Source organism: Cryptomeria japonica, chromosome 8, assembly GCF_030272615.1.
Source record: "Cryptomeria japonica chromosome 8, Sugi_1.0, whole genome shotgun sequence".
NCBI lineage: Eukaryota > Viridiplantae > Streptophyta > Pinopsida > Cupressales > Cupressaceae > Cryptomeria > Cryptomeria japonica.
Genome location: NC_081412.1, coordinates 48,010,677 through 48,037,784, shown reverse-complemented (window position 1 = coordinate 48,037,784; position 27,108 = coordinate 48,010,677). Strand labels below are relative to the sequence as shown.

General features: G+C 37.6%; 1 protein-coding gene across 1 annotated transcript; it reads left to right on the top strand.

Annotated features, from left to right (window-relative positions):
* Nucleotides 1–27,108, top strand: LOC131037568 (serine/threonine-protein kinase/endoribonuclease IRE1a). The gene is made up of 7 exons (XM_057969766.2): nucleotides 1–455; nucleotides 22,965–23,226; nucleotides 23,319–24,802; nucleotides 25,114–25,286; nucleotides 25,769–26,015; nucleotides 26,156–26,459; nucleotides 26,566–27,108. The coding sequence occupies exons 1-7, from the start codon at nucleotides 220–222 to the stop codon at nucleotides 26,710–26,712; spliced, it is 2,853 nt and encodes a 950-aa protein (XP_057825749.2). The 5' UTR covers nucleotides 1–219; the 3' UTR covers nucleotides 26,713–27,108.

Below are 27,108 nucleotides of genomic sequence, written 5' to 3'. Positions count from 1 at the left end.
CCCAGAAGCACACGATTGAAAAACAGGAAGAAAGCAAGCGACCGAAAAATAAACATGACAATTGGAGAAGGAACATGGAAGGTAGCCCTACTGCTGCAGGATCTTCTAAATTTTTTATCTCTTCTTTGCTGCTTGGGAGATGCACATATATCTCGTTTTTCAATTTCTCGTGGCAAAGTTCTGTGTTTTATGCATAATTCTGCAGTTCGTGGAGAGTAAATGGCGTCGTATATTAATTTTTGGGTGTGCGTTTTCCTTATAATCTTGATGCAAATCAACACCTATGCAATTGCCGTTAAGATCGAAGATGTAGAAGAAATTTCAAACAATGATAATGATAACCGAAATGTGGAGCCCTCGAAGGTACTGCCTGCCATTGTTGAACACGGAAGAGAGCTCACCAAAAAGGAAGATCTTCCCGCGGATGCAACATTTTTGCGCCCTTCCAAGCCCTTGTAAGATTGTCTGCAATTGTCTCTAATTTTGTTTTGGCTTTTTTCTGGAAATTCTAATGTTTAAGCGGTGTTTTAGGACCCTCCGCAAAATTATACGTCACTAGAGAACTTACTGAATTTCGCATGCTCTTTTATATTAAAAAGGTTTACGTTTTAGACTGTGGAGATGGGTTTTTCCATTTCCCGTGAAATCTGCATTAGTTGGGATTAACAATTTTCAAAATTGCGTTGTAAATGCCTAAAGGATATAGAAGAGACTCAACATGTCGGAACTGGAAAGAAATGAAACAAGGGGGTTTCCACTCGTATAGAGGAAACCCGAGATCAAATCCTCACAAGGTCTGAGGCGCCTACAGCTGGGAGAACATCCTCACACCGAAGTTGATGTTTTTACCGCACAGGATTTTTTGTCACCCCTTGGTCAACTAGGGTTTCAATTCCGCAGCCTTGTCCGAGCATACTGGAAGATAGATCCGAAATACTCTAAACGAAAGATCAAAAAGTATTTTTTTATTCCTGGGAAATTAGGATTACCATTCAGTAATCTCAGTTTGGCTGGGTGTGATATGTGGCCAGCGAGGCTTTAATCTATTTAAGATTTACGCCTCTTTACCACTCTTGATCATGGCCTTGTGGACAAGAGTTTTGTACAACAGTCATTATTGACAACCTCAAGTGATATGTGCCAACTTATATTTTATGCTATGTTGAGCACGTCGATCTGCATTCTAAGGTTATTTCCCTAAGCTTGGTCATGGTGTTCAAACCTAGACTTCAAAATGTGAACAATATATAATGTCAGTGGAAAATAAATTATCTTGTAGCATTTCACAAGGGAGTCTCATATCTCATATACCAAATTAGTGTAACCTCTGGCTTGGCTGTGACCTAAATACTTCTTTTATTTTTTATTTTCTTGATACACACTAAAGGAAAAAGAGAGGAGTTGTGCATGATTTAATTTAGATGTTGATGTCCACAAGTGGCCCAGACTGGGCTATAGGACTGAAAATGTAAACAGATGGAGAAACAAGGTCTGAGGATTTGAGCTCTATGAAATTGCCCAATTTACCACGGACAAATATGCCTAATGTAAGCTATGTCATTGTCACAACTGATAGCATTCTGGGTCCGTTGCTGTAGTGGTTCTGAAAGCTAAATGCCCTTTTGTCGGATCAGAAGGTGGGTGTTCTCTCAGAAGTTTTCCTTAGGGCATTAAATGTATAAATGGGGATGAAGCAGACTGTCAAGTTGTAAAGTGAAATTCCTTGGATTTTATGGATTAGGGAGACTGGAAGAACTTGTTCAAGTTGAAAGAATGAAAATATATGATGACAATATGACATTGATCAGATAGAGAAAATGAAATGAGAGGAGAGTGAGAATGGCATAGATTGTTTGGAGATAGATCCTGGATATGCATTGGAAACTATTGTCGAAAACTTAAATGTGCTTACCTTACAACAATTGTACCTGCTAAAAGAATATTAAAAAGAGATGGGTCAGAACAAGGGCAGTGATTGTAAGCATGGTAGCAAAAATCTTTCTTGGAAACAAATTGGCAAATCAAAAACTACAGATTTTTTAAAAAAACTTGGAAAAAACTTGATTAGTGTTAGTTCAAAAATTCAGGTCTGTGTAAGGAAAAATCAGAAAAAATTCTCTCAGAAATCAAAGAACCCAGAATGTCTAATGACTCAAAAATCATGGAAAGTCACTACAAACCCAAATTTTCCCAATTTTATCTTGATTTGCAATGTAATGACAAATTTTAACGATTTAATCACCAGCAAATCATTATTCACTGGTGAATTTTCAGGAATAAATTTTTTGATGCTATTTTTTGCTGAAATGATGAGCTTTTGGCTGAAAAATTATGATTTTTTGGCAATATTTGCTACTAATATTGTAAGACTACAGGCTGAATTCATCCCAAATGTGAACCTCATTTGCATGTACTTATCACTTAGAGACTCACTCATGACTACTGTCAGCAAAATTTTGTGCCAACCTTAGCAGGTTCTGATTGCGTGGGATTAGGTCGCGTGGGATAAGGAAAGTCAGCAGCAGGGCTTTTCCCTTATCCCGCGAAGTGAAACAGGAGTTACTAAGACCGCGCGAGATAAGAAATAACGGTAAACTTTTTTCTTATCCCGCAAAGTTATAAAATCATCAGCAGTGGGCCGCGGGATAAAGAAATCTAAAATGTGGCGGGCTCCAGTCGGTTCATTGTTAGCCGGGTTCAAATAAGGTCTGCGGGATAAGAGGTGTTTAAAGCGAAAGCAGGAATGCTTACCCCTCGGGATAAAGTGAAGACATCTAAGGTCTCGCGGGATAAGAAAGCGAGACAGAAACGAAGAATGCTTATCTCGCGGTGTAAAGAGAGGACAAAGGTAGTCTTGCGGGATAAGAAAGAAACAGAAGGCCGATAGAGCAAAATGTAGCGGGTCTTTATCCCGCGGGGATAAAAAGAATATCTCCAAGGGCTGCGGGATAAGAGAGGACAAAGGCGATAAATCAAAGGCTTATCCCGCGAGGATATGAGTGTCCCCACAGCACGCGGGTTAAGGAAACAAGGAAAAGACCAAGGAAGGCTTATCCTGCGGGGTAAAAATAGACCCACAAAGACCTTGTGGGATAGGAAATCAGAGTCGTTTAGCGATCATGCACAGCCAGGAAAACGTGGACCCGGGGTGTCACGTCGGACATCTGCGGTTGTTGGATCTTCATAAGGGCCCAATCTGACGGCCATGTTTTAATCTTGCATTGGGCTTGTTAGATGCTTGCCTGGAGAGATCTTGCGCATCCATCTTTGCGTGAATCTCTTAGATCAATGGTGAACGTTTGAATTCGTGGTGGCCGTTGGGTTTTGAATGCTCTGCAGGAGGGTGGTTGTCGACTTGATAGTCGAGGACGTTCTGTGTTCGGTCGACGCCCATTTCGGATTCAATCTCACTCCAACCACCGGATTTTGCTCGCCATAACTCTAGAGGTGACCCTTGTAGACCGATTTTAGACGCTACCATGCCTTTTCAACGCAGATTAGAGATCTTTTGTCCCCGCAAGTGTGCTCGGCCATGCTTGTCGACATGGATTACTTCACCAAGGGGTGTTTCTACTCTTTCTCAGAGGCAGAGTACGTCTTCTAGAGGGTATTCTAGCACGTTATTAGATCTGATCTCCTCCCCTCTCAGATTTTTGTAACCTAACCTTGGTTAGGGTTAGGGTTTTCATTAGTTGTAACCATCTCAGTTATGCTTGAACTATAAAGGCAATTTTGTAACCAGTTTTATGGATCTTCTCCTCTTTTTTCTCTTACAATAATCCATGATTTCTGCAATTGTAAAAAAATCACCTTGTCTCAGCATTAATAGAATTGGCTCTCCTTACCTAGTTTCAATTTATGCAAACTTGTGTATCTCTTTTACCTGTTTGTGTGAATGCATCTTTTCTTACTTTCTCAGCATCTGTGATAGTGTTGACTCCTCTTAGGGTGGTATCTGAGAACATTGTCCGTTCTTCTGCCATTGTTAAGAATTCCAACCTTGACTCAGTCTTAGAAAGCTAGACTTAGATAGAATTTTGTGTATCTTCTAGGCAGTTTTATTGATGTTCTGTGAAATTACAAGTGGCGGTAGATCAGCTTTCAGTCTAGGTGTAAACCTTATTTCCCTTCTTTCATGCAACCCTTTTCTCTCCTTTTTCCTTGTCAGAACATAGGTTAGTTTTATCAGTGTTGGGTTGGTCCAACACCTGCATCAGATTGGAAAGGAAGCCGACCTTCTCCGAAGACTCAACGTCACTTCTGCAAGTCCCACACTTGAGAGGTCGTTTCCATGTTTCACAAGGGTGCAAACTTTTGTGACACCAACTACATCTTGTGAATCAAGGTCAGGGAAGAGTTTACAAAATGCTGTCTTGTACCACTCGACAACTTCAAAATCTCTATATGGGGCAACCCTTGTTTGCACAAAAAGAATCTCAACAATACAGTATTTTGGACTCGATGAAAAGACAAGAAGATGTAGTGTGGTGGTCTTTGTGTTCCATAATTCTTCAATAATTCTTTACACTTGTTTGAAGAAAGTTTCTTTAGGGACTTGCTCTTTCACATTTATGATACTCTTCATTTTCTCAATCATTGAATGGGATTATAATAATAAATAATACTAATAAATTAAAATATTAAAAATTACAAATATAAAATTTAATTTAATTATAAAATATAAAATAAAAATTTAGTTTAATCAAAAATCTGGGGGCATGTGAAGAATCATGATCATTGAAGGAAAATGATATGTATAAGACAGTAAACAAGAAGAAGTGAGCACCAATATGAGAAATTTATTTTATATCTGATTTTCACCTCTTGTGGAATATGAAATGTGAAATGTGGTTCAGCAAATAGACAACAAAACCTCTTGAAGACCACAAATTTAAGGACGAAAACCCTTAATTAATCTTTCCAAGCTAGTGGATGAGTCCCCCTAACTTTAGACAAAAATTTAGAGAACATTTCAAGACAATTATACAAGTAAGGAAGCTGCAGATTGGAAGAAAGATTACAACAGAATACAAGTTCAATATTTTCAAATTTGTATTAAGCTTTAAATGAAAAGTTTTTAATGATCAAAATTATTAGTTTAAAGTGGAATTAATATTTATAATTACTTATGCAAGTATTGTTGTGAGTGTGGAATTTTTGTTTTGTTTTTGAGAAGCTGTTCTCGATATCTCTGACTACAGGAAGGGACAGTTTTGTTGGATGAATCTCAGTTCGTTTTGGTTATCTTGGTCATTTCCAGAAGTTTGGCAGCATCAGGGAGGGTCTTAGTAGCAGACTAATGTTGTAGAGCCTTCTGAAGAGAAGGGGGCAGCCTTCTATGCATTCATGACCAAAAGGGGGCAGCCTTCTGTGCATTTGTGACTAAAAAACCTGCAGATTGTCTTCTGTAGGGTAGTTAGAATGATGACCATTAAGAGAGGGTATTAAAATATTCTGATGTTTCTTTAATTATCATCTTAGTTGCTTTAGGAAGTTTCCTTTTTTGTTTTTTGTTCACGATTGTTTCATTTAGAAACATCGATTTACCATAACAATATATCCTTGTTTAAGTCTTGCAATCATGTTAGACAATATAATTCACAAGCACAATTATTTCTAATAGGGTTTATATATATATATTTATATATCATCCCTCACATTAAGCCAAAGGGCAGATACAGCACCCCCTTGGCCCACATGTGGTAGACACGTCAGTCACCCATCATGGTGTGGCCTACCTAATGGAGGAGCTTGTCTTTTCCCTCCCAATTCCTATCACCTTATTCAACCGCCTATGATTTTGACTTCTCCAACAATTAACCCTCGTAGAGGTATGAGAGGAAACCGCAATAGGTCACCTGGAAATCCGCCTATCTAAGCCCGAGTGTAGAATGCAATACCCTCTTGGTCCACATGTTGTAGACATGTTAGTCATCCATCATGAGGTGGCCTACTTGGAAGGGGATCTCGTATCTGCTCTCCTTCCTTGTATTTCCTTACTCTCCTCTACATAATTGCTTGTTGGGGAATAAGTAATTTACTAAATAACTTAGGAATCTACTTTGAATAGCTTCTCTTATTATTACCTATATCAATATACATGAAAGATCATGTATTAAATATATATTATCATTGTAAGGCATACCCAATACTTGTAGGATACCGGTTTATCTGCAGGTTATTCAATTCTAGTCTACTGTTGCATGTTAAGTATATCTGATTTGATGTGACTCCTTTGATGAATGCTGTTTTCTGCTCTTACCCCATGAGTGCAGTTTTAAATAATGATTTCTGATCTGTTCGATGTCTCTTTTGAGTGGTTGCTTTTCTTTATATATCCCTCCATTTGGATGGAAGGTCATGTCTTTTCCTATGGACACCATCCTTGCAAAGGTGGCGACTCTTGATAAATTGTCTTTTGTTTTTTAACTAACTACTGCTGTTATCGCACCTCATCAATGGTTAGTAATACATGTTAATGTGAGCATAATTCTTAACATATCCTTAATTCATTCGCTGCTTTGTAATTTTTGTATAGGGATCACTTCTTGGATTGGTAATGCTCCTCTGCAATAATTATAAGTGCCGTTAGTGATTGCTGTGTGTAAATCATCCTATGCATTGGTGTTGGGTTAGAGACACCTACAGATTGCTGATAAATGGAACAAATGCCTTATGTGCTGGTGGCTTAGGTGTTAGAAAATTGTGAAGTCTTATTAATTAAGACAATTTTCTAAATCCATTTATTTATTTCTCATATGATAGTGAATACTGTTATTATACTCATTATGACCTGATCGGGGTCATGACATTTTTTGAGTGAAAAAATAATAATAAATTAAAATATTAAAAAACAAAAAACAAAATATAACTATAAAAAATAAAATTAAAGTTTAATTTAATCAAAAGTCAAGGGGCATGTGTAGAATCGTGACCATTGAAGGAAAAAGATATGTAAGAGACACCAAACAAGGAGAAGTAAGCACCAATATGAGGAATATGTTTTATATCTGATTTCACCTCTAGTGGAATGTGAAATGTGAAATGTGGTTCAGCAAACAGAGGACAAAACCCCTCAAAGACCAGAGATTTAAGGACAAAAACTCTTAATTTCTCTTGCCAAGCTAGTGGACAGAAATTCCTAACTTAAGATAGAAATTCACAAAACATTTCAAGACAATGGTACTGTTGATGTGTCTTTTGTACACGACCAAACACAGAATAAAATACCTAAAGGTACCTCTTATCCTCTCTTGAATAAAGCTTCCCCGAATGCTGAAGATCTCGCAGAAGGATCAATCGGAGTAGCTCCAAGGTTCTGATTGTAGGTTCTCTATGTGTGGATAAGCTCTTGCGGTATGATGTGATTTTGCTGGAATCACAAGGGGACTTACGTTCGATGACCTAAGCGTCTGATTTGCTTTGGATATCACTGGAACGTGGGTCTTTACTGATCCTTGATTTTTAAAAAAAGGGAAAAAAGGATAAGGGTTGGAGAGGAATCTAATTCTAACACTAAGAATGTAGGAGCAATGGATGACCTTTGATGAAACTCTAACTAAGTCTTGCTTTGACATGCTATGATCATCTCCACAAGGTTAGTGCGATCTTCTAAGGATGACTTTATGATGTTCAGATCACCGCTACAAGCATAGACACCATCAGGTTGATGCATATCAATGAAGAAGCGATAATTGAAGTTAAGCTTAAGTTGAATGATTCCAGTTGACTGCGCAAGGCAAGTCTGCAATCAACAAACTGCTAGTAGTATGGATATACAAATTTTACCATTGATCATACAAATTTCTTCCATCCATCTAATAACATGAAATTAAATTTGAGAAGTATAGAGACCATGCAAATTGTAGAATCGACACATAGAATTCACCATTCCTTCAATGAAGTTTACATGTCTTTTGCAACAATATCTTGGCAACAATCTTTGCCTTCTCTTTCTACTCTACTCTAAAATGCTATCTCTATCTCCTTTTGCTAATTCCTAACTATTAACTAATCTCTCACTATTAACCTTTACAAATGAAGAGCCGGGGCTTTATATAGAGAGCCCTTTACAAATTGACGGCTCTAATTGACTTAGAATCAATGGCTAGGATTACAAGATAGAAACCCTAATTAGGGTTTGTTATAACAAATTTCCTTAGCCAATGAGAATTTTATACTCCAGGAGTGAGGACCAATAGGAAACAAGGGTAGGTACACTGAAGTTTGTGCCATCCCTGATGAGTCAAGTACATTGAATCTGGACATACTGAGGTGGACCAATCCAACTGGAGGAAAAATGATTGGGATGCCACCTTGTCTGATGTCTGTGTCTTGGTTGATCTCTTTTCTGTCTTTTGATGCGATGAATGATGTATCTCCGGGACTCCCATATGCTTGATGAGGCTTCCTCATTGTCAAGTGTTCTTTCTCTGGTAGCATACCTCGCCTTGAAGTGTCATTCTTCTCTGTCATCATGTGGTTTCTTCATGTGGTAGAATGAGGTCTTGAGGCTAGCTTGCAACTCCTCGAACACTTGAAGTCTTCCAATGCTTCAAAACACCTTGAGTCCTCCTTTATGCATCTGGGACATCCTTGATGGTGATGGGCTTAGAATAGGTCGTCCTTGTCTTGGCCTGATTTTCTTCCACCTGCAAAACAAATTAAAAGATGATTAAGTGCCCATGATATATATATCTCATATTGCATTTTCTACCTTAAATCATCAACAAAAAGGCATTAGAATGAAATTCGCTCAAGATCCTCCCCAGGGACAAGCCCTATAAGAATTTCGCTTTGGACCCTTTGGAAGGGTCAAGAGCGAAATTTGCTATTTTGCTCAATTTTCATCATCTCCTTGCCTTGAATTTCTCTTGACCTTTGAATTGCTTTCTCCTGAAGATATCATTGATTTGACTCCCAAAAAGACCAAAAAGAGGATTTCGCTTTGGACCTAGGTCAAGGATAGGACCTGTAAGGAATTTCGCTCTGGACCCTTTGGAAGGGTCAGGAGCGAAATTTGCACAAAATCTTCACAACTTGTGACCATGACTTGCTCAAATGCATGCCTAAGGATGCCCTTAATCTCAATCAACACTAGGTTTTGTTCAAAATTGGAGCAAAATAGAGTTTTTAAGGATTTCGCTCTGGACCCTTTGGAAGGGTTAGGAGCAAAATTCTTGATTAGGCTCAAATTCTATCATTTTTCTACTCCAAAATGCCCCCTAAGACAAGCACATGCTAGCCTTCTCTCCACCAAAGCTTAGGAATTCACAATTTGACCTTCATCATGAGCAAATTAGGTGAAATTGAGAATTTCGCTCTGGACACTTTGGAAGGGTCAGGAGCGAAATTCAAGTTTTAGACTTGATCCTTTATTTCCTTCACTCCAAATCATCTTACAAGGCAAAAATACATCACTCCTCCTTCAACCATGCCATAGGAATCAATGTTTTGGCTTCACATAAGGAGAAAATAGGTGGTTTGAGGAAATTCGCTATGGACCCTTTGGAAGGGTCAGGAGCGAAATTCTTTCTTTGCTTGTTTTCTCTTACTTAGCTCCATTCTTCTCACTTTGTTCTACCTTGACTCTCCCTTTTGGATCCTCCTCTCTTGAAGACAACATTTTCTTGACCTCAAAATGACTTGAAAGGAGAATTTCGCTAAAAAACATGGCCAGGGACATGACCTATTTAGGATTTCGCTCTAGACCCTTTGGAAGGGTCAGGAGCGAAATTCATTCCTTAGCTCGAAATCTTCATCATTGGTAGCCACAATCCATTCAAAGGCACGCCTAGGGGTCTTTCCAAGCTCAATCCACCCTGATCCATACTTGGCTTGACACAAAAAAGGAAGGAAAAGAGAGATTTTGGGAATTTCGCCAAGGGTCTAGAGCGAAATTCTTGTTTTGAGCTCATTTCTTCATTTTTTCAACTCCAATCCACCTCAAAAGGCAAGGACACATCACTTCACTTCCATCCACGCCATAAAAACTAAGGATTTGACCTTCTCCAAGGAAAAATAGGTGTTCTTCAAGAATTTCGCTCCGGACCCTTTGGAAGGGTCAGTTTTAGCTCAATTCCTTTACATTTGGTGATCACAAGCAGCTCCAAGCCATTCTTAAGGACATCTTCAATCTTGATCTACACTTGGCTTGACGCAAAATTGAGAGAAAAAGGTAGATTTTGGGAATTTCGCTCTGGACCCTTTGGAAGGGTCAGGAGCGAAATTCTAGTTCTAGGCTTGACTCTTAACTTCCCCAACTCCAATTCACCTCAAAAGGCAAAGACACATCATTTAACTTCCAAATACGCCCAAGGAACAAGGTTGGTAGTCTAAGCAAGGAAGCAAATGAGGCTTATGAAGAATTTTGCTCTGGACCCTTTGGAAGGGTCAGGAGCGAAATTCACAATCTTGGACAAAATCTTCACTTTTCAATGCTTTCAATCACTTCCTAAGGTAAGAACATATCAATCTACCTTCACCATGTCTGAGGAACAAGGCTTTCAGTGCAAACAAGGAAGAAAAAAGGTGTCTTCTAAGAATTTCACTTTGGACCCTTTGGAAGGGTCAGGAGTGAAATTCACATTTTGGGTTGATTTCACACTTCTTCTCTCCTCAATTCACTTCAAACTCGATTTATCCAACCTCCTCTCGCCACATTCAAGTGAATTTGCCACCTACTTAGTTCAAAACAAGGTCTTTCCAATGTCCTAGGCAAGATAGAGGGTCAAATGAGGATTTCGCTATGGACCCTTTGGAAGGGTCAGAAGCGAAATTCTCATTTTGAGCTAATTTCTCACTTCCTTTCTCCTTTTCATGCCTTGGAAATAGTTTATTAGGCTTCCTTCCATCACGATCATGTGAATTTGCTCTTCAAGTTGACATCTAGCTCAAGATTTTGTGAAAAATAGGGTTTTATATGAATTTCGCTCTGGACCCTTTGGAAGGGTCAGGAGCGAAATTCCTCCTTGGGCTCAAATCCTGACTTCATTTTCACATTTCTTCACTCCAAATAAGTGTTTTGCCTTCACAAATGCCTGGGAATGAGCTAGTTCATGGCTTTGGGCAATGTAGAGTGTCTTACAAAGGAATTCGCTCTGGACCCTTTGGAAGGGTCATGAGTGAAATTCCCAATTCTAGGCTTGATTCACTTTGGAATTAGCTTGACTTCGGCCTAGACTCACGCCTTTATGCATATCCTTCCACATCCTTGCCAATTTGCTCAACCACTCACTGACTTAGGTCAAGTTTCAGGTCCCTTGTGAAATTTCGCCCTGGACCCTTTGGAAGGGTTAGGAGCGAAATTTGAGTTTTGCTCAAATTTCTTGACCTTTTCATTAAATCATCAGGTCTAGACTTGTCCAAGGCGTCTCCAAAGGACAGATAGGTCAACTACTCATCAATCAACGCCCAAGACTTCATCATCCACCAATTTGACCTAACCCAGACCTTCAAAGATGATATTCACTCACCAAGCTTCATCGACCTCCCAAAACTCAAACAAGACACAATTAGCAATAAGAGAAAAACTTAGTCCTAAAGAAGACTTTCAAAGATGACCCAAACCCGGAGCATCCACTGACTCACCCTAGCTCAAACAAAGCTTGCTATCTAAGTGATCCCTCTGGCAACACTCAGCATGCAAAGGCTAACAGACAAGACCCTAAAGGACCTAAAAACACAAACCCTAGAGAGCAAAAAGTAGGGGTCCCCATTTGCAATGGGGTGATGTGTGAATACGTCACAACAGGTACAAGTAAGGAAGCTGCATATTGGAAGAAAGATTACCAGAATATAAGTTTAATATTTTCAACTTTATATTAAGCTTTAAATTCAAAGTTTATAATTATCAAAAGTATAAGTTTATAGTTAAATTAAAATTTATAATAAATTATGCAAGTATTACTGTGAGTGTGGAATATTTATTTAAGGCAAAATAAGGAATTCTTAAAATGGGATATTACACTCTGCCAAGAAAGGCTTGTCCATGTTAGTGTAAGGAATCATGTTCAAAATGAGCTTGGTGAAACTAAGCAGATACTCCACACGATTCCACTAAGAGTCATCTAAGATTCATTTGTTTAATATCCGCTGCCTTGTAAGTGTTGCTTTGCTCCATAAAGACTAATTTTGGCTTATCACCATGCTAGAAAGTGCCTCTCAAATTTTCACAATTTATCTCAAGACAGTTGTGTTAGAGGCAAACGGGGTCTCAACAACCTAGCAAAAAAAAACTTAAACCATAGTTCCATGGAGTTTCCAGATGAGGTGTCATACCCATCAGGATTATATCCTTCACTGTCATGAACTCGGTTATAGCACATTCATCGTCATTAAATAAACTCAGAAAATTGTCTTACTTTGTAAGACTTCACAATTTTCTGATATCCAACCTACTTTCTTCTCAATTAACAAGTCAAATGTTTTAGCATTCTTTTGGCTGACTTCCCTATTGTTGATGTGTTTTTTATGCACATGCGAACACAGAATATAATACCAAGGTATCTTATCCTCTCTTGAACAAAGTCTCTCATATGCTACGCTTCACGATCAAATGAGAGAATTCCAAGGTTACGAAATGCCAGGTCTTGACGTGTGGATAATTTCCGTGGTTTGATGTGATAATGTTGGAATCACAAGGGGACTTACATTGTACATGAATGCTCAATCTTATCATAGATTAGGATGGGTATGTCGATGACTTAGGATTTTGCACCGAAACTCTTGATTCTAATCTAACAAAGATTTCTAAAAAAATGGCAAAAGGAATAGGGTTTAGGAATTCTATTCTAAAGCCTAGAATGCAAGAAAAGGGTGAACGAATTCAGTGGAATCCTACTAGGCAAGGTCTCACCATCAAGTCGAACAACTTGACACAGGCTTAGTGCAATCATCTAAGGTATAATGCAAAGATTTTTAAATCATTACCATCAAACATTGATTACCATTCATGTTAATGCATAAACAATGGACTTATAACAATTGAAGTTAAGTGCGTATAAAATTCCAGTTGACCACACAAGGCACACTTACGATCAACAAGAGGCTAGTGGTATGGATAAATGGATTCCACACAAATACATTCAACAATTTTTTTTCATTCAATCTAACCATATTAGAAAGAAAATTCTAAATCTAAATTTCTAATCTAACTTGGAGGAATTGAGAACCTTGAATGCAAGACAACACTTAACAAAATCACCATCAATTCGAACAATGATTTATATTCAAATCTGCAGCATATACCAACAATTCTCAAAAAACTCTCCCTTACAAATGAGAGGCAATGGGGTTTATATAGAGCCTCAAAAGAAATGAATGGCCAAGATTCATTTAGAATCAAGGGCCAAGATCATGCCAACATAGCCCTAAAGTTGCCCTAATTAGGGTTTACATAAAAAATAGAGCCACCAACATGTGATCCAATGAGAGATGAGGGTGGGTAAGATAAATGATATTTCATGTAGCGCCATGTGTCACTTATTCCCTCCTTGAATGAATGTTCACTTGGTACCCCTTTGATTGGACGAATGGTGACTAGGATACCACCTCAGCTTGCCTTGTACACTTAATTCATTCTTCTTCTTCATAATGTTTGGAATTCCTTACTTTGCATTCCATCCTTATGTTAAGGAATTCCATGAACTATTTCCTCCTTATGTTTGGAAGATTTTCTCAATCTTGAAATCTTGAAATATTTCCTTCCTCGACGCTCTTTGATATTGAAATTCCTTGATGTAGTTCTGGATTTCTTGATGTGAAATCCTTTGTGCTCATGTCTTGAACTTGCTTTCCTTCATTTGTTCATCATCAAGATGAAGTCCTCTTCAAGTTTGATCTAGTTCGCATCTTCGCCTTCTGGAATCTCTGTCTCGAAATCCTCATCCAATCTTTTGAAGTATTGATCTTCCTTATTTGCATTGTTCGAGTTTCCTTGCAATATGCATTTCACGTGCTTGTCATCTTGGAGTTGATCCATCATCATTCACTGCCTTGAAGTGTTGATCTTCCTCATCCGCATTGTGTGCATCCTCCTTCACCTCAAGCCTTGATCATCGTGCTTCCCTTCCTTGTAGTAGAATTGCAAAACAAACAAGCATTGAATCAAACACCAATGGGATAAACTTGATTTCAACCTTGGTGGGAAATCTACCTGCATAGGGACGGTTTAGTCCTCAAAACATCTGCATTATCCTTGTCCATTCTTTCACTTGGTGGAAATTTGATGCATATCTGGACAACTTTGTTATTGATCTTCATTTGAATTGATTTGTCCCTTCCTTTGTAATTGCATACTCAAGTGGAAATCCGACCCTCATCCAGACTCATTGTCCTTGAAAATCTTGTGTTGATTTGATCACCATTCAATGGAGTGGAAATTCGGACACCATCAGGACTTTGTTCCTGACATTTGTCCAAACTTGTGATAGGTAATCAATCAACTTAACTTAGGTTTCGATTAGAAAATTGTAACATCAATTCTGGAAAATGTGAAGGTCTAGATTGAAATCTGAAAACTCTACTCAAGAAAAAAAACCTGATTTTCAGACTTAGGATAAGTCTGATCACAATTGCTAAGTCTGAAGACACCTCCGAAAACTCAAAAAAATGTATGATTTGGTGCCCAAAAATGAATGTTCAGGTCTGGAAATATCACTTGGAGGTCTGAAAATACTCAGAAAGTGACTGGTTTATGATATCAAAGTTGTAATAAAAGTCTGATTTTCTGACGACTGAGTCTGAATACACCCTCCAATGTCTGAAAATACTTAGAAAATGGTGTATTGAAGTCTGATTTTCTGATTCTTAAGTCTGAATACATCCTTTGAAAGTCTGAAAATGGCTCCAAAAAGTCTGAAGACACTTAGAAAATGATGAATATCAATGGGTGATAGCCCTGTTACATGCTTGTATTTGACTTGTTTCACCTTTTTAAGCTCAAAAGTGGCCACGCTTGGGCATAAGTATGTGGCTGGAAATGAAGTTTCAGTCTGATGACAACCTGGTATACTCAGAAAAATATCAAAATTAGTGCCAAGAAGTATACCACAATTCTGAAAATGCTTGGAAAAGGGTGTGGAAAATTCTGATTTTTAGTTCTTAAAGTTTGAAGACACCCTTCCAGGGTCCAACAATGGCTGCGCAATGTTTGAAGACAACCTACAACTTCAATAAATCAATCATTTAAACTTGTCACAGTCATAGGAAACACCTGTATTTGATGGATTTTACCTTCCCAAAGTGAAGTTTGTCAAATCTGGGCACAAACAAAGGGCTGGTAATGGATATCTAAGTCTGAAGACAAATCTGAAAGTGAGGTTCCAGACTTAGATCAGCAATGGAAGCTCCACCAAATGCCCAAAAAACTCATAAGGATGATGCACAAGTGAAATTTCCTAAGTGTAGAGGTGGCTGGAAATAAAGAATAAGTCTAAACGCAACTTGAGAATGGAGCTTCAGACCTGCATCAGCAATGGTGATCTCTGAAAAACTGTCTCCAAACCACTCCAAAATGGCTTCCCAAAGAAATCGCCCAAGTGTGTGATGGCCAAGAGTGAAAAGTTAAATCTAGAAATGAAGGTTCCAGCCAACATTGGTGTCCAAATCACTTCTAGCAATGGTGTCAAACTTAGGTCTGAGTTTGATGGCAGCCCCTTAGCATCAATGAAGCTCAGCAATACCTCGAAATTTGCCCAAAATGTGGCACAATCTGCCCCACAAACAAAATCATAGCCTCCCTAGTCATGGCGCCACTTTCAAAATTGATAAGTGTGGCATAAACTACCACCAAACACTCAGCAACTCCCCTCCAATGGTGACGCCTAGGTTTGATTGGGCAGAAAACTCCTTTCAATCTGCAACTCCAACTCACAAAAATGGTGTCCAATGGACACTTAAACAAAATTGCCTAGTTGGGAAACCTCTAACTTGCCTTCAATCTGCCACTTGACTATCACAATCAACACTTATAATAATATTTTAATGCTGGGCAGGCATACTTAAACACATTTTCACCTTTAAAATTCACCACACAAGCAATGTGGGATAAAACTTTGCCTTTATAGCTTGCCTGGCAAAATTGATTTGCATTAGGAAAATAAATTAATAATTAATTATTAATTGATCATTGCAAATCATTAAATAATTGTTTTTGATTATTAAATAATCGTTTGTCAATACAAAAACAATTAAATTTGACCCCACTTGCTTTAAATTTAATTCACTTTCATAAAAAATGGCCACTTGTGGAAAATCGCTTCATATCTGGATAAAAATCCAGATGAAAAATCATCACAAATCATCACAATTGCTCTTTTGGGCAAAATGACCCCTATTTGGATAAAAATCTAGATAAAAAATCATCATAAATCATATCTGGGGAAATTCGCCATTCATCAGGACAATCATCCTCATAAAAAATCCATTAAAATTGATCAAATTTCATCCGCATCAAAGTCATCCGCACTCCCAAGGGAAAAATGTGGGTCATCAGGGAGGATTTCCCAAAACAGTGAAAATTTTGCCCTCCTGGTGGAAAATTGCCCTCCCTCAAGATATTCAATGGGGGAAAGACAGGGTCCATCGGAATTCTGGTGGAAATTCACCTCCCATCAGGATTTTGAGTGGGGGAAAATCACGGGTCATAAAAAATGTGGGGGGAAAAGCACCTCCCATTAGGAATTTTGACTTTTAGACCCTTAAAACATGGATTTTCATTAGGAACTTAATGATTTAACCATTCAAAATCACCTAGTCACTTCAAATTTCATCAAAACGCATCGGGACTTAGCCAAATTTATCAAAATTTGAGTGAGAAAATAGGGATTTCATCGGGATGAAGTGCAAATTCGACTTGAATTACCTCCTAGGAGTAAGAAAATATCCCCTAAAGGACCTCTTGACGCTTAGGCACAAAAGTTTCACCGACTTACAACACTTAGGCAAATTTACGCTCAAATTTAAAACTTGTTGCAACCTCAAACTCGGACAAAATTTAGGATCACACTTAACAATTTGACATTTTAAACACGTTTGATCCTACACCCTCTCATAAGCAAAGACAAACACTAGGAAATTATCAAACCAAGGCAATCTAAGTGAAACACCTACCCTAAAAGGCAAAAAAGTGGGGGTCCCCATTTGCAATGGGTTGATGTGTGAAAACATCACAACATCTATCCATCACCCAAGTTAAGGTAGCTGATGCATATATTAAAAGGGGGCGCTTCAGTTTTTAAGACGGGTTATTATAAACAAAGGCAACAATTACTAAGTATGAAAAGCAGCACTGAAAGTTAGCGTTTGAATGGCATCGATACACAAATCTATTGAGTGCAGTGATCCATATAACAAGGCAACAATTATTATAGTAATCAATAAACAGGTGCGATAATCAGCAGCCATCTCATTAGTTAAGTTGGGCAAAAGTTAGTTGAAGGGACACCACCTTTAGGGAGGTTATGGCCCATGGAAAGAGACATAACCTTTATTGCCAATTGAAGGATATAAAAAGGAGAACTCTAATCAAATGGGGGCATGGATTGAAGAAGAAGATAAAATAGGACATTTGATCAAGCAAAAGATTTACATTTTCACAAATTAATTAAACTAGACTGTAATGTCCCCTACTAAGTTTAGGCCTCTTATAACAGTAATTAATATATTTCAATATTCTTATGACTTAAACTAAATTGATTAGGAGACAACTCTATTTTTAGCTCTTTCCTTAACATAAATCAAACCTGTGATATTCCATAGTTTTAAATAATTTATCAATTATTCATGAATAAATTGTCAATCCACCATACTAGGCAATTAATTCTATTATTAGATAATTAATTGTATCATCCATAATTCTTAATGCAAAGTTCAATCCTTGTTACTACTCCAGTTTTAAGGAAGGAGGAGATGACTATGTTGCCAAGTGCTTGGATACCAAACTCAATAGGGTCCCTCAAAGTTTACAGATTCAAGCCTTTACCCTATCTTGGGACTATGCCCTCAAGGTTTATGGGATGCTGATCCCTACCCTGTCTTGGGAATCATTCTATAGTCTGGGTTTAGACTGCCCCTCTTGGAAACAACTCAATCTCATCTTCTTAAATACTGACAGTAATAACATGATTCAGACTATAAGTATATTAACTTCTCATGTATTATGGATATATATGAAATTAAGTATGACTGTCACACCTATTACAGTCTATATTAATATTACTACTAAATTCTGCATAGCAACATTATCAGGCTTCATATATTAAGCATACATATTCAGCACATCCCCATACATACCACCAAGAACAAAGATGCAACTGACTGTAACTTAATAATAGTTCTGATCTTATCCAATCCATGGTGATGTTGCTGGATGCTTTGATTCCCTTCCTTTTTATCTTTCAATGTGAGGGAGAGGTCACACCTCTTCATCATGCATGCCCTTTGGCAAGAGACACACCCTTTCACCATTAGCACCTTTTGAAAGAGTGCAACTCTTCATTTTTTCTGCCCTTTGAAAGTGACATAACCTTTCATAATGAGATGTGCACTTCTTATTTAAATCAGATGTGCACTTTTGATCTTCAAAGTATCCCCTCTCAAATGAGGTTCTCTTCTCCCTTGTATATCTCATTGTTGAGGGAGTTGCAACTTTTCCTTCCATGTCTTTTGACCATTCATTGACTTAATTAAATTTTAATTAATTATATTTAATTATATTCTTTTATATTTTAATTGAATATTTAATATTTAAATTTTATTATTATTATTTATTATTAAATTCTATTTCAAAGAGGGGACATGACATAGACAGCAGATGTATATGCTATTCCAGCATTTGGTATGATGCTTAATACATGGCATTCTGATATGACTGATTTTTTATTTGTCTTCCACTTGATAGGAAGTAGGAATGTCATGCAGATAACGTATTGCTACTGCTATATATTTATATGTTGCTATTCTTGCCATTATGATGTCTATGCAAGATTCTTTAATACTTAAAACAACGAACTATCCCATTATAGAGGGGAGAATGTACATATTGTTAATGCATGGTAGCTTATGCAAGATAAGATATTTCTAACCTTCCTAGTTCTGTTATTTACATGCTTCATGTCTAAACTTATATTACATATGATTATCGTGTTTTACAAACATTGCTTAGCAAGTATGTATCGGGTATTAACCCGATAACATATTAAATGCTATAAGTTATCGGGTTATTAGCTGATACATACTTGCTATCGGGTGCATAACTATTGGCACCGATCCACATCTGTTATCGGGCTTAATCATCAGGCATATTTGTTATCGGGCTTAATACATACACCGCTTCATTTGGAATTAACAGTGGTTAACAACTACACCGGTTGGATTATATACATCGTGCATTTTGAATCATCGGTGTTTACATGAACCGATTCATTATCTTGATCAATCATTATATTATATTACATTATGCTATCGAGGTTTTGAACCGATAAACAGACTTGTGTTAATAGTATAATTACAAAGGCACCGATCAATGGGTGCATTGATCGGTCATGCCTAAAAGGCATGACCGGTCAATACACCAATTGACCGGTTGCCTAAATAATATATATACCAATTGAAGTCATTTGGAGGAGACATAGAAAAACATAAAATGATCTCTCTCTTTCAGACCTGCAGATAAAATCAGAATTATTAAACATCAACATAATTCCTCATATACATTTATAGCATACATAGTTCATAACTTGTTCTTTAATTGAAATTAAGATAACTTTACACATATGAGGGATGTAAGTAGCACAAGGTTCCATTCAAGTAGAGCAACTTTGAGTGGGGCTGGGAGGCTGAGTGGTAGGTGTCATTTTGTGCCCTTGGGCTTGATAAATAGGTTCCCAAGGGGCTCCATAATGTGGATGGATTGTTGGGAAAGTATTATTGAATCCCACATGCACATTATGCAATTTACAATGATGGTTAAGATAATGTTCCTAAACCTAGTAGGAAAGATTGATTTTATATCTAACATGATTGAGGGGTCTCAATTAGGATCTAACTGGTAAGTGATATCTCTATTTCACTTCTTACTGTACTTGGAATTGTGATTTTAGGGCAAAAACTAGGGCATTTACAAAAGAGGACATTACACGAGGGGATGCATGGACATCTATTGGGGATGGGGGACTAAGGGCTTGAATTTTGTGACGATGGGGTGACAGCAATATGGTATGGTGCTGATATACTTGTAGTTCTTGAAAAAATAGTTGTAAAAAGATGTATAAGAATTACAAATGAAACTTTGGCAAACCAGTAAAACTTAGAAACACAACAAAGTTATTTTCATTACTTTGATGCTTCTCATGGAAATGGTAGCCATATCAGAAGCATAAGAAATCTCTTCTATTGTATCAATTGTTCTAATTTATTGACATTGCTTCAACTTGGAGTCCCTGACTTTCACAACATAATGATCCCATGTGAATCATCTAGTACCTCTGTATCTACTTTTAGCCACTCCTATATAGATAAATGTGCAGACTTGGCTCCTTAATTTTATATGCATTTTCAGCACATTTTTTTCTCAGACGGCACCTGCAAGAAGAACAAAGGACAATGAAAAACCTAAACTCTATTGCACAAATTGTATGTTGCACTTTGCATTTTTTCAATTCCCTCTACTCTTGCGAAACAATGCTGTCCATACACGTGGACAATGTAGATATATTGCGGGCTTAGGATGCACTTCACACTTATGTCTAGGTCAATCATATCATCGACCTGCGCAAATGTGCAAACCATGAGCAGACAATAAAGATATTATTACTAAAAAAGAACGAGTTTATTATTGGCTGCGTAAAAGTTTTCAACACTTGGCCTGTGTTTACTTGGTATTTCCTCCACAGACAGAACGTCATGAGCAAGTTTCAACTGTGTTCCCTTCTTCTGTTTGTGCGAACCGGCATCACCTCTGGTTCAAACTCCACACACTTGCAACCTTGAGAGCACACAAGAAAAGACAACGAAAAAGTGTTCCTCCTGACCATGCCAAAGCCGCAACTTTCAGTAAAAACCAAGATCAACATAGTACCGATTACAATCTGCATCATATTTCTCCCTCATATTTCAATTAAACCAGTTGAGCCGTTAGTCAAATCCCCACCAATTTTCCTCTGAGATTTCCCAATAACCTCAAAACTATTTTCAAAGTCCACTGTATTATTATGTTTTTGCTTCTGCACGAGAAGAGAATCAGACAACTTTCAGGACCCCATGAGATTCTTAAGATGCGCCAGTGCTCCATTTCTCACGATGATTGTGTGGCAATCTACTCAAACAAATAATGGCAGCATGTTCCTCTTCTTTTGCATCACGCCATATGAAATTTATGATGAAACTTTTTCTTACATAAATGAACTCCACCAATTAGATTCGGTTTCACTTTGCTTGCTAATTGCTTGGTGCAGTGACAAGATAAGTCTCAACCTTAGCCTATGGTCATTAGCAGTTAGATTTATGAAATTATCACTTGATCTAGTGCAACACACTAGTTCATTCTTGTATGCTGTCTCTCAATTTGGGGACTACCTCAAAGGAGAACAAGGAGAGCACCATGTCCAAGATCGATTATCCCAAGCCCTAACGCATCTAAGTGCTCTTTCTCTTCCCCAAAAACCACTCAGTTGTAAACCTCAAGCTTTCAAATCAGGCACAAGCTGCCAGAGAAAAGATAAGGCAAATAAAAGTCAACCTTCTCAAACCCTATCATGGCTGCACACAAAACCATTAGGCCCCATTCATCAACCCGTGCAAATGCGCAACAGCACCAAGTGGAGAGCTGAGATTAATTGCGCACTTAGCTTGCATTGCGCATATTTGACTTTTTCAAACTCCATTTTCTTGTGCAATAGCACAATGCCTTATGCTCTAGGCCCTCACGATGCCATCAAGTGAGTTTATAATGATTATTGTAATAATGTGTTTAAATTATTTAAAAATGATTAAAAAAACTCCACTTTCTAAAATGTAATAAATGGCCACATTTTGCACACCCTTTATAGTGGTTAGCAATTGACTTTATCAAACTTCTGCTCTCCATTTAAAAAACCTACAATAAATATCTAAATCATATAAAATGATTCAAATAATCCCAGTGTTCCACGGGGACGCGTCCCCCCCCTTTTTGGCCACGTCTCCCTGTAAGAAACGTCTCGGGGATGGGGGGACGGGGACGCGACGTCCCCCGCTGTCCCACCACCGCCACCCAAGCGGACGCCTCCACGTCTCCGTGTCTCCTAGGGAGACGTGGAGACGTCTCCCAAGGAGACATCTGGGCGTCTCCCAGAGAGACATGGAGACGCCTCCACGTCTCCTTGGGAGATGTTTGGGCGTCTCCCTGCCCTTCGAGAGACGTGCAGACGTCTCTCAAGGGACGGGGAGATGCCCAGACGTCTCCTGTCGCCCCCATGTATATGCAATGTTTAAAATAAAAATTTTAATAAAAAGTGACTTTTTAAGTTTTTTGAGGGCTAAGGGGTAACTCTAATTGGACATGGGCCAATAGAAAAATAACACCCGACGCCTTTAGAAAATAATAAGAGTATTTTTTGGCCTCGCGGGGCGCTGCCCCTTGACTCTACCCTGTATCGCATTTCTGATTAAAATTGCATTTCTGTACCTTATATCAACTAAACATCTTACTTGATAATAAATTTATTAACTTCAATCCTTTAGGATTCTGAGATCATTCTGAATTGCAAATAACAGACCATTAATCATCTGTTGAGATTGGCAAATTAGTTTTATTTATAAAAGCAAAATTTCTTTGCGCCAATGTTACTTTGGCATATATTTTGTAAATTCATCTAGTTTGATGGGTTCAATTCTTTTATTTATTTATTTTTTGCTCCCATTTAATGAGCTTTATTTAAGGAAAATATCTTTTTTGATAGTTTGTGTGCTTTCTTTGTATTCAGCTCCAGAGAAAATGTATTAATTGCTTCATGGGACGGTACTGTATATGCTATGAATATCAAATCTCGCAATATTAACTGGTCATTCTCATCTGGCTCCTCGCTTTCATATCACCAAACATATTCTTATGATAAAAATGACAATGGTGCTGTGCTTATTGGTGGAGAGTCTGAACTGGGTTACTCAGATGTGAAAGAGGATCAATTCTTATTTTGTGGAAAAGACTGGAACTTGATTGCCTATGATAAGCATTCTGGAACAAAGGTAGGTGAAAAAAAACAAACTGAATATGCTTATCAAAAAAGTATGCTAGAACTTGCTTAATTTTGACTGATTTTCTGACCTTTTACATGTAGATTCTTCCAAAGACACCAGCAGAACTCGTTAATAGTACACCTCACATGTTGTCAGATGGATCTCTTATTCAAGGGTCTAAAACCATGACAACATTTCTTCTTGATGCCAAGACTGGAAAAATCATCCATGGATATAATTCGGGGGGTCCATCAGCTACAGAGGAGATGAAAATGTTCTTCTGTGATCAATCCGTGGCTTCAAATGAAGAGAGTGAGAACAGCAGCAAACCTGGCCCCGTTGATTTATTAGATATTGATCCTCTCCTCATCACACGGACAGATTATCATCTGTCATCATTTGCAATTACAGGAAGGCCACAATGGAATGTGAGCATTGCTGAAATTGATGCTGTTAGCATTGGTTTTTCTAGGCCAACATCAGAATTGATTAGTAGTTCACCAGTTGCTTTGACACATCAAATAAAGATCAAAGTATATCAACCACTTCATTATCAGAATGAACTTGAATTTCATCAAGATTATAGGTTGGAAATGGACTATGATAAGCAGGGCATTCTTCAGCTACCTCCTGTTGAGAACATGCCTATTGAATTTATCAGTGAAGAAAACCAAAAGGGTCTTTCATTGAATAAAGCAACCAGAAGTTGTGAAATTGAAATGAACTGTTTGGCAGAAATTAAAAATCTGGTAGACCAGTCTGGGCCAGCCTTTAATGTTTATGTGCATCCTAAATCACTTGAGTCAGGATTCATTCGATTTGCTGTATGTGCTACCTTATCTACTCTTGTTCTAATTCTCCTTGCAAGATTAACAATTATTTGGTTTCCTGGAGCATGGAAATGCACCAAAAATTATTTTAGATTGATGGTGGTCAGTGAGAAACAAGTTGGAAGCAGCAAGAAGAAAAAAGGACGTAAATTAAATACCAATAAAAATGGAGCACCAAATGACAGCAGTATTGATAATAAACATAACAAACTAAAAAATGCAGATTTGCTGAGTAGTGGCCTGACACTCTCACAAGATAATGGCAATGAAACGTTGAAACAACTGAAGCATGGAAAAGAAGATCCTCACTCTGTCAGTTGGCGATTGATTGGCAGAATGCGTGTCTCCAATAAGGTTATTGGTAAGGGAAGTAATGGTACAATAATACTTGAAGGTTGTTTTGATGGGAGAGATGTTGCTGTTAAACGTCTTTTAAGATCACATCATGAAGCAGCATGGAAAGAGATTCAAAATCTTATTGCATCTGATCAACATCATAACATTGTTCGATGGTATGGAATAGAATTAGACACAGATTTTGTCTATGTTGCTTTGGAGCGTTGTATCTGCAGCCTGAGTGATTTGGTTATATTTCTATCAGAAAATGTCCCCAATGACATGTATGTGGACAATGAAGTTGCTAATGCCCTAGAGATTCAGAAGTTTCAGCAGATATCCAAGATGTGCGCAAAAATGAACATAAAACTGTGGTCTGACAAGGGGCATCCTTCTCAACAACTTTTGAAATCAATGAGGTCAGCTGAACTATCTTTAAATTTCTTATATTATTTAATATTCATATGGTTTGGCCTAGGTTGGTATGTAGGAAGATTTTCTCTGACCAGCTTATTGCTACCTGAGTTTTCTCACCTTATTGGTTCTTAAAGTTTGTTAATGGTATTACACTTCCTTTTTCATAGCCTGCTTGTTCTCTTGCATAATTGCATTTAATCCTCGCATGTGTTGGGCTTATCATGTTTGATGTATTTGTTTATGAGGAATTATCTTTTATTAACATCATCTTTCAAGAAAAACATAGCATTTTTGTCTTGTCTTTGTAATGCAGGGATATTGTATCAGGGCTTTCACATCTGCATGAATTGGGAATTATACACCGAGATCTTAAGCCTCAAAATGTATTGATAAGCATTGGGAATGGCCTTTGTGCAAAACTTTCTGACATGGGAATAAGCAAGCAACTTGTTGGTGATGCATCTTCTTTGGACCATCGCGCCACTGGTAAGGATTTTACTGATATGGTGATCAAAAGTAAAATTATAGCCTCTTTGATGCAACTGAAAAGGATATTTGCTTGTAAAACTACACTGAAGTTTAGAAGTATATGTTAATTAAAATTTCATTCAATATGCATAATCTTTTCACTTCTGCATTGTCCAATTTTTTGTAAATGCCAAGATCTTTATTACATAGAGTAAAACATACATGAAGATTGTTGTATCATAGGATTCCTTTTCTCTTCTCAAGCATAAACATCTGATTGTGCCTCACAGAAGCATTATCTATAAAATATTTTCTAGAGATATTCACATCTTTTGCATCTTGCGATTCACTCCGTATCATTTCTTTTTTAAAGCTCATGTATGTGATTTTGACCAATAAATTTGGCATTAGACTTGTTACAGCTGAATGATTAGTCCTTACATGTAACATGGAATATGCAAATATACAATGGTTATGTTGATATTTTGATTCTGTGGCAGGCGTAGGTAGTTCAGGATGGAGAGCGCCTGAACAACTTCGTAATGGTCGTGAAACTCGTGCAATTGATTTATTTAGTCTAGGATGTGTTCTTTTCTTCTGCATCACTGGAGGCAAACATCCTTTTGGTACAGACTATGTGCGGGATGGGAACATTCTGAATGGTCAGTTTGATCTTTTCCCCATTGAGGATATGCCTGAAGCTGTTGACCTTATAACTCACCTATTGCAGAGTGATGCTGATCAAAGGTGAGATACCTGGTAAAGATTAGGAGTAGATGATTTTGGATTGTTTGACAGATAACAATAAAGTTGCTACTGAGAAATAATGAATTTTTAATCAAACCTCAAATTGTTTAGTGCATAACATAAATTTTTATTAATTCCAGGCCCAAAGCATTGGAAGTCTTGCAGCATCCTTTCTTTTGGAGTTCAGAAGAACGCCTTTCATTTCTTCGAGAAGCCAGTGATAGAGTAGAGCTAGAGGATCGGGAGAAACAATCTGATCTTTTGCAGGCATTGGAAAGTATTGCATCTTTGGCTATTGGTGGAACATGGGATGGTAAATTAGAGAGCCCTTTCCTTGCAAACATTGGTCGTTATCGTCGCTATAAGTTTGACAGTGTTCGGGATTTGCTTCGTGTCATTCGGAACAAGTTAAACCATTACAGGGAGCTTCCAAAGGATATACAGGTTTGTCATGCTCATTTTTCTTTTTGTTAGAGAAGGGATAGATGCAATTTGTTTTAGAGGCCAATTTCTTGAGGAATAATTATTGGATGTTAAATGGATGATCTAGGAACTGCTTGGTACCATTCCTGAGGGGTTTGACAAATATTTTAGCAATAGATTTCCAAGATTACTTCTTGAAGTTTACAAAGTTTTCTACCAGTACTGTGGGGAAGAGGAACCTTTCAAGAAGTACTTCAGAGGTTGTACAACTTAAAAATTTGCAGGGTGCTTTTCTGTTAGCATTCTTTGGACTGAACATTTAATCTAACAAAGGCATTCGGATGAATTTTTGAAAGCTTGGAATTACAGCATCAAAGAAGAAATTCGCTGCCATACCTCTTAACTCTATTATATTATTATAATCTACACATCCATGTTTCCTGTTGTGAGCTCTTCCTCGATATCAGCATTCAAAGGAAATAATTCTAAATATTCATTTAAAAAATCTAACAGCTGTACAGTACCTGTATCATGCTTTACTATTTATACAAAAAAAGACCTCTCTAAATATTATGACTTGCCATTGCCAGCTAATTCAGGGTGGTATGTAATTATGATACTTCTGATAGCAGAATTTTAACATGAAAAAATATATTTACTTATTAGTGAA

Excerpts from the sequence above, each read along its gene's own strand:
- LOC131037568 (XM_057969766.2), top strand. The coding sequence starts at position 220 with ATGGCGTCGTATATTAATTTTTGGGTGTGCGTTTTCCTTATAATCTTG. Across the intron at positions 24,803-25,113 it reads CAACTTTTGAAATCAATGAG|GGATATTGTATCAGGGCTTT; the intron begins GTCAGCTGAACT and ends TTTGTAATGCAG. Across the intron at positions 26,460-26,565 it reads AGCTTCCAAAGGATATACAG|GAACTGCTTGGTACCATTCC; the intron begins GTTTGTCATGCT and ends TGGATGATCTAG.